The following is a 9,068-nucleotide window of genomic DNA, read 5'->3' as shown; positions in this document are numbered from 1 at the left end:
ATAGATAGATAGATAGATAGATAGATAGATAGATAGATAGATAGATAAAATAAGCCATATAGTCAGTGAATTTGCTTTAGGAAAAGTTCATATTATCGATACCTTGCTTAGCAGTAGTCCTAACTGCAGTCAATAAAACATCCACTAAATTGGGAGAAAATAAAATCCATTTACAATTCTAGTTTTTAAGCGTAATGCTGTATATGTTTTTACAGTGTGTTAATTATTACTCAGGTGTCAGTATAGCACATGGGCTTTTGACCATCATTGTATGCATGATGATTCTGTATGGTGGTATCTATTATTTCTTTTCATGATGTTTCTTTCCTTTTGAACAGTAGTAACATATTTTTGAGGTCAGTGTACCCTCACTCTGAAAATTCTTACTTGAATATTTGTGATTGCTACTTTAACTACATAAAAGAATCAGATTATCATCTTAAAAATACTTTTTACTATCTTAAGCATTTTATATTTTGTTCTGCTAGATATGCAAGGTTCTTATACCATGTATTAATAATTTATTGTACATATCAAATTACGTTTGTCCTTTTTTTGTTGTTTTTGTTGTTATTTTTGTTTTTTTGAAATAAGAGTCTTGCTCTGTTGCCCAGGCTGGAGTGCAGTGGGGTGATCTCGGCTCACTGGAATCTCTGCCTCCCGGGTTCATGCAATTCTCCTGCCTCAGCCTTCTGAGTAGCTGGGATTACAGGCTTGCACCACCACACCTGGCTAATTTTTGTATTTTTAGTAGAGACGGGTTTCGCCATGTTGCCTGGGCTGGTCTCAAACTCCTGACCTCAAGTGATCCACCCACCTTGGCCTCCCAAAGTGCTAGGATTACAGGTGTGAGCCACCATGCCTGGCCTACGTTTGTACTTTTTAAACAGCCATTATTTTATTTTTATTAGTAGCATTTTAGATTTTCAAACGATAAAATTAATAGAAGTTATTACATTTTCGTATTTCACTATGATTTCCCTATCTGTTCTAAATGCTGAGTCCTATAAAATTAAAATTAGTTTACAGTAGCTGTTAGTTTTGTCTTCAGTGCAGAATCATTGACAATTATTACTTCAAAGATAAAAAGTAGCATTTTGAAATATAGCTTATGTTCAACATAGCTTTTCCTTGTATTGGCATTCTTCATTTTTCTGTCCTGGAATTTTACTTGTGACGTTCAGTGTAAAACTTCTTAATGCGATGGAATTTATCAGAGCATAATATCCTCACCCTTAGGGTTCATTAAGTTATGTGACACGTTTCTCTTTTGCCTCCTCATCACTGAGGTACATGATGTGGCAGAGCTTGCAGTTCTTCTGGGTTTTTTTTGTTTTAAGAATTAAAATTTTAGTTATTCTCAATGAATGTTATAGAGGAAGATACACTATTCTGACTACTATCAAGTGTAGGATAAATTTACATGTGTTGTCTGTATTCTTTATTTAAAAATTGAATAATACTGTATAAGTCATTCTGCAATAATTTTTTTCTGAATTTTCCTAAATCTATATATAATTTTCTATCTAGCATATGAAAGACGCTTAGTAAATAAATGTTTACTTAAAAAACTTAGTAGAATGTTTAATAAGTGTCTTTCATATGCTAGATAGTTATATATAGATTAACTTAGTCTTTTTATCATCTGCATAGTATTCCATTATGATTATACTATGATTTATTCCTGAATCTTTTTTTTTTTTTTTTTTTAGTCTTGCTCTTGTTGCACAGGTTGGAGTGCACTGCAACCTCCGCCGCCTGGGTTCAAATGATTCTCGTGCCTCAGACTCCTGAGTAGCTGAGATTACAGGAGCCCGCTACCACACCCAGCTAATTTTTTTGTATTTTTAGTAGAGACTAGCTTTCACCATGTTGGCCAGGCTGGTCTTGAACTCCTGACCTAAGATGATCCACCCACCTCAGCCTCCCAAAGTGCTGGGATTACAGGCGTGAGGCACCACACCCGGCCTATTCCTGTATCTTTTAAAACTGTATTGCTATAGCCAAAAGTAATTTTCAAAGGCAAAGGGAATACTAATGACGGATGGTTATGGAAGTAATTGACAGTTCTGATAGCATTGTAATATGAACAATAGGTCTCTAAGTCAAAGATCCTTTTGTGCATAATGTATTACAGTTCCAGATGCCTTTAACTTCTTGTACAGTTAGTACTCACTTAATGTTGTCTTTAGGTTCTTGGAAACTGCAACTTTAAGTGGAAGGGTATAGAACAAAACTAATTTTACCTTAGGCAAACAAGAGTTAAGTTCCCACAGCATATTTCTAGTCACAAAAACATCACCAAACTTCTAAATAAAGACCCCAAGCACTTCTAATATTAAACTTTGAAATAAATGTGAACTATAAATAGATCTAAGAGAGATTGGTAAAAACAAGATAATTATTTACCCAGTTTTTGGTGAATTAATGAGTGACAGCAGCATAGTGGTGATGGGTTAAATTAAGGGATAAATGTTTGCAAAATGAAAATTATAAGAAACACCTCCTACCACCTTGCAGTTCAAAAACTAACAATAACAAATATGGGAGGCTCATTGAGTACTTTCTTAGCATATCATTTATTATCATACATTTGTATGATCGTTACATACTTTATGAGTTGTTATTTTATGGTAATTTGTATTCATTTCCAACCTGCTTATTCCAGTTCTGGTTAGTGGCTGGCCAGAGCCTATCCCTGCAGCTCAGGGTACAAGACAGGAACCAACCCTGGACAAGACACCATCCCACTGAAGGGCGCACTCACATGTATATCCACACTCACTCATACTGGGACAATTTATTATTTTTTCATTTTTTTGTTTTTTTATATCACAACATTGTTACATGAATTGTTTACAATACAAACAAAAAGTGCATATATGCTATCTATGAATACAGCTCAGTGCAAAATAGTGACTTCTCTTTAAGAGGCCGTGATTCCTATTTCTAGTAAACTAAGGAGACTGCAAGTTGGTCTTTATCTTCTCAGTGTTGCCTAGAAATGATCTGTAAATGCATCTTCCTCCTGCTACTTACCATAAAATGTAAAAAGGGAGTTAAAGGAAAGCTTCCTTGCTGGTTCCTACCATGTGAAAGATGCTATATTCTATTTTAGCAGGGCCAATATGTGGAAAATACCTAAATTTAAGTGTTATTACAAAAAGGAAGCAATAATGAGATTCTGGCTAAAGGGGGCACTAAATAAGAGTAATATATATTTAAAGGATTTAAAATAAACAACAAAAAAAGGTTGTTTCAAAAAGTAGTTCTAGGTCCACTGTAAGCATATAGGATTTTTTTCCCATGTGTATTTTTAAACAATAGAAGGGTGAAAAAATAGGGTCACCTGTGTTAGACTAATTTACTTTATTGTATATGCTGCATCAGATGGAACTTTTGCATTATAGTTATAGAGAAGCATAGTTTGCCTCATATTATGGCAATTTATCTTCAATCAAAACCTTCCAGAGTCATTTTATTTTAGAATGTCCTGTAAACATTCAAATCGCCAGAACATGACTGTACAACAGCGAAGTGTTCTCTTGTATTAAATTGAAGATATCTGTTTAATTTTTTAAAAAGGAAAAGAAAATGTAGGAAAGGCACTTAGAACTGTTACTTTATAAGTACACAACACCCTACAATTCAAGGCATCTTAATCTCCACCAGGATCAACAACAAAGTCATTTTTGTCATGCTGTTAAATCCATCATAGTGGCTGATGCAGATTGGTCAGAGGGATCCAGCAAACACTGATGTCCATAATGGTGTTTTGGCAACTAATATGTAACTCTTGGTCAATAGGGAGTTTAAAAGATCTTCCCTTTCTTCTTGATCTTTACCAAGATTCTTGAAGAGTTCTGATGTTCTAAAATACATTGTTGACTTCTCAGTTTGCTTACTCATCCTCAGACTGACAGCGGTTTTTCTCTTAATTCTTTTTGCTGTGCTTCCAAATTGTTTTTTATTTGCATTAGATGAATGTAGTATTCATTTATCATTTGCGTCATTTCATGTTTTTAATTTGCATTGTTTCATGGCACCATTGGAGCTCAACTTCAGAATCCTTCAGGTTTTGAACTACTTACTGACCATCTCAAATACCTGCTGCCTTGATCCCCATCTTCTTCATCTTACCTACTTGCTCCCTTTTTCCTTCTTCCATTTGTGCTAGAGGAAGACTCTTAGTAAGCTGCCATTTATTCTGTTATTGATATTGTGCCCTAAAGAGTTAAAGAAACCAATGACTATAGTCTTGGGCTTACAGGATAGTGGCTAAGAAAAGAAACAACTTAGTAAAAAGCTGAAACTAAAACTTTTCCCCAAAGAGTAGGAAACCGATAACCAGCAGAACTCCTTGAGTTTGCAGAATAGTGGATTGAAGGGAAAAAACACCAAAAAACTGGCCTGTGTGGTGGCTCTCGCCTGTGTAATCCTAGCACTTTGGGAGGCCAAGGTAGGAGGATTGCAAGGCCAGGAGTTCAAGACCAGCCTGGGCAGCATGACTAGACTTTGTGTTTTTGTGTTTTTCTTTTTTTTTTTTGTAAGCCAGTTTTGGTAACCTGTGCCTGTAGTCAGGAGGCTGAGGCTGGAGGATCCCTTGAACCTAGGAGTTTGAGACTGCAGTGAGCTGTGATCACACCACTGCACTCCAGCCTAGGTGATAGAGTGAGATCCTGTATCTCTTTTAGAAAACAAAATAAAATAAATAACAACTTGCTGAAATGCTAACCCTCTCTCCATTGTGAGATTTTAAAAACTGGCTGAATTGGCTAGAACCAATATGGCTAACTAGAGTTTACGCAGAATGAGCTTGCTAATTCCCATTGCATGTTTCATACTGACTCCCCCCAATTTCCACATGCAATCCATGAAGTAACATGAAGAAATAACTGTGCATGCCCAAGGACTTTCCAGTCCTCTCCTTCTAGCAGTCACCTGCCAATCCCAGAATCCACCCTATAAGGCTTTTTAAATAAAATTCTTGCCTTAAAACCAGCACAGGGAGACAGACTTGAGCTGGACTGCCATCTCCTTTTTGGTTGACCTGTTTGCTTTGCTTTTCTCAAAAACCCAACGTCATAATATTGGCTTCTATCTCATCAGGCAGCAAGCCTCCCTTGCTTGGTAACGTTATCAACTCCGTTATGTCACAGCTGCCAGTTTTCTGCTTCTGTAGTTCTTCATTATTAGTAACATCTTTCAAGTTCTGCACGTGTGTTCTTACCAATTTTCTTGGAATGATGAAATCACATTGTTCATCAGTGTTTTTTATTCTATAGGAAGGACCTGGATACTGTGGAGAATACAAATCTGTGAGGAATAATAAGTTGATTAATGTTAACTGGCCCAATCCAGATTCACCTGCTACCATAAGTGTGAATTCAAACCCTCTCTTCACCGGTTTTTTGTATACTTGATTTGGGAGATTGGCAGATCTTACATAGCCTTTGAGGTTCTTCTATTGCCATGGTGCTGGCATTGATGTTCCTCTCCTCACAGCAACAGATATCACACTATAGTGGGACAATTCAGACACTCTAGTTAACCTAACATGTATGTCTTTGGGATGTGGGAGGAAACCTGGAGAAAATTCATGCAGACATGGAAGGAATATGCAAACTCCACACAGATAGTGGCCCCAGCTGGGAATCCATTTTTTTTTTTTCTTATCAACATTATAGTAAAATGATGTTGAATGAAACATTATTCAAGGACCTCTGCTGTACTGATTTGAGTGGGAAAAAAACCCTTATCACAGTACTTCCTCTGTTGTAAGTGAACAGGACAATTTTTTGAAAAGTGATCATGATAAGAAAGATTCTGTGATTCAGTGTTAGTCATAATCTAGTGATTTGCCTACCCCTTTCCCTGCCTTCTACTTTTTGGATGTGAACTTGTTTGAAAAAACAAAAAGGAGTTTTTGTTTTTCTTCCTTTACCTTTAGCTTATTTCTCTACCCTGATTTGGAGGATTTTCTTTATTATTATTACTTTTTTTTAAAGAGATAGTGTCTTGCTATGTTGCCCAGGCTGGACTCATGCTCCTGGGCTCAAGCGATTCTCTTGCCTTAGCCTCTGGAGTAACTGGGACTACAGGCACATGCCACCATGCCCAGTGATTTTTCTATTAAATCCCTCACATGTCTATTGTTTGATTATAAGACAGTTGACCTATACACCTCAGTGATTCTGCAAGTCAATATTTTTTCTCTTTAGAAAACAATGTGTATATATATATATTTTCCTTGTTAATAGTGCAGACTGCCACCAATACATTTGAGGCATAAAAGGAAGGGAGGACAAATAATGTTACTAGAACATCTTTATTGATTTAGTTATCTAAGCCTTTTAAAGAAAACGGGCAGTATTTCTTACTGCATTGATAAAATTCCCAGATATTTAGTGAATTTTACCAACCATGTATGATTAAACTATATATGTTTGCATTACCACAAATTGTAAAATTTTCCTATTGAATGCATTTAGGGAAACATACAGGAATGAACTTGAACTAGTTTACCTTCTGCATTGTAGGGGAGTTAGGAAAAAGTAAAGAGGAAGAAATTGCTTTTCTGTGTTAGTCAACATTTAGATCATGGTGGGCGCCTGCAATCCCAGCACTTTGGGAGGCCGAGGTAGATGGATCACGAGGTCAGGAGTTCAAGACCAGCCTAGCCAACATAGTGAAACCGAGTTTCTACTGAAAAATACAAAAAGTTAGCTGGGCATGGTGGCGGGCACCTGTAATTTCAGCTACTTGGGAGACTGAGGCAGGAGAATCACTTGAACCCGGGAGGCCGAGGTTTCAGTGAGGCAAGATGGCGCCATTGCACTCCAGCCCAGGCAACAGTATGAGATTCTGTCTCAAACAAAAAAAAAGAAAAGAAAAGAAGATGTTCCTAACATGAGTGTCTCTGTTTCAGATGGGTCATCTTACTCTGGAAGACTATCAGATCTGGAGTGTGAAAAATGTTCTTGCCAATGAGTTTCTGAACCTCCTTTTCCAGGTATGTTTAAGGTAAATAACAGCAACAGAGAGTAGTAATACCAATACTTCTACATCTTTTCCATCATATAGTAGTCAGAGTTGTTGTATCTAGGCTGCAAAACCATATATTATTAAAAAAAAAAAAAAAACAGAACTACATTACACATCTGAAAGATGGGTGCTTGCTGAAGTTTCTCAAAATGTGATGTGGGAAATAGGAAAGTGGGATGTAGATTTTTTTAACTCATTTTAGAGTAGTACACAGACATATAGAGAGTAAGTTGCAAAAGCCATCATAATTTGCTAGTTTCTTCATTATTGTCTTTTTAAAAGGGCTTCCTTGTAATAAGACTGACCAGGAGAATTTTTTTAAAAGAAAATAAATAAAATAAATAAATAGTCGTCCTAATAAGTAAGGCAGTATGACCAGAAAGATGAATCATAAGGAGGTAGCTATACATTTTTCTTTTCTTTTTTTATTATTTTATTTTATTTTTTAAATTTTGAGACAGCTCTCGCTCTGTCATGCAGGCTGGAGTGCCTTGGTGCAAGCATGTCTCACCGCAGCCTTGACTGTGCAGGCTCGGGTGATTCTCCTTCCTCAGCCTCCCGAGTAGCTGGGACTACAGGCGTGTGCCACCACACCTGGCTAATTTTGTATGTTTTGTAGAGACAGGTCTTGCTATGTTGCCCAGGCTGGTATTAAACTCCTAGGCTCAAGTAGTTCTCCTGTCTCAGCCTCCTAAAGTGCTGGAATTACAGGAGTGAACCACCACGCCCAGCCCAAGTTTTTCAAAGAATACAATCTCTCTGATTAAGAGATCATTGAAGGTATGAGGCTGTTTCCTAATTTTTATTATTTAGAAGGTCCAAGAAAGATTAAGCGGGAAGGAAAGAGTGAAAGCTACCAGAAGTCAACACTAAGTCATAGAGCTTGCCAAATTTTAACTATTGTCCTAGTTAAACTAATTCTCTTGCTCTGATTTTTAAGGATAATTTAAGTTTTCCCATTTTTATAGTTATTCATAAATATTTAACTTGATTTAATAGTGGTTATTTTAGTTTCTTCTAATTTTATTTTCCTTTTACCACTGTGAAGGTCAGAATGGTTTAGTATGTTTATACGTATCATGATCTACCATTTTAAATAACGAACTTGTCTGCAACACATCTATGTTGGAATAAATGGAAATAGGTCTCTTCCTGAGAGCTAATGACTAAGTTTTATGTATTTAAAATATATATAACCTGATAGGCCTGTAAATCAATTATTTGCTTTATTACAAGTTATAATTTTCAGCATAGATTCAAGTTGATGGCTTTATAAAATATATGTGAAAATAATATAGATCACCACTATAAACACAACAGAATTGCTTGGTAACATGAAAATTCGTCAACTGTTTTTTATTTTTATTTATTTATTTTGAGACAAAGTCTTGCTCTGTCGCCTAGCCTGGAGTGCAGTGGTGCAATCTGGGCTCATTGCAACCTCCATCTCTCAGGTTCAAGCGATTCTCCTGCCCCAGCCTCCTGAGTAGCTGGATTACAGGTGTGTGCCACCACCCCTAGCTACTTTTTGTATTTTTAGTGGAGATGAGGTTTCACCATATTGGCCAGGCTGGTCTCAAACTCCTGACCTCAAGTGATCTGCCCACCTTGTCCTCCCAAAGTGCTAGGATTATAAGTATGAGCACCGCCTGGCCTGGTCAACTATTTTTATCTCATTTAAAATAATATCCTCAGTAGTGGGTTCTGTAGGCTTTTTTTTTTAAATTGAACTATTATTATTTTTTAAAGTAACAATCTCATATTCAGTATACGAAGTTATTGTATGAACAGTACATGAACATATTCAATGTATTGCTCATGTACAGTTGACAGTTCATATACTGTTTGTACACAAACATATTTAGTGTACTCTTTATCTCATATTCACTGTATGAACATTTTGGTCACTTAAGTTTGTGTCTGAGTCATGTTGTAGCTCTCACAGAGTATAGCATTTTGACTTTTAGTTTTGCCTTTCCTATTTCGTCATTCTTTTTTTTTTTTTTTTTTTTTTTTTTTTTTTT

General features: G+C 36.3%; 1 protein-coding gene across 4 annotated transcripts in view; it reads left to right on the top strand.

Annotated features, from left to right (window-relative positions):
* USP32 (ubiquitin specific peptidase 32) overlaps positions 1-9,068 on the top strand; it is a 221,372-nt gene that overhangs the window by 133,777 nt on the left and 78,527 nt on the right. For all 4 annotated transcript variants that reach the window (XM_023204689.2, XM_023204687.2, XM_023204688.3 and 1 more), the window contains one exon: positions 6,929-7,012. In XM_023204689.2, coding sequence (XP_023060457.2) covers positions 6,929-7,012 — 84 coding nt within the window. The remainder of the gene's footprint in view (positions 1-6,928; positions 7,013-9,068) is intronic.

The sequence above is a fragment of the Piliocolobus tephrosceles genome, chromosome 16, assembly GCF_002776525.5.
Source record: "Piliocolobus tephrosceles isolate RC106 chromosome 16, ASM277652v3, whole genome shotgun sequence".
Lineage (NCBI taxonomy): Eukaryota > Metazoa > Chordata > Mammalia > Primates > Cercopithecidae > Piliocolobus > Piliocolobus tephrosceles.
The sequence above is the reverse complement of the archived record's forward strand: the minus strand, read 5'-3'. Positions and strand labels throughout refer to the sequence as shown.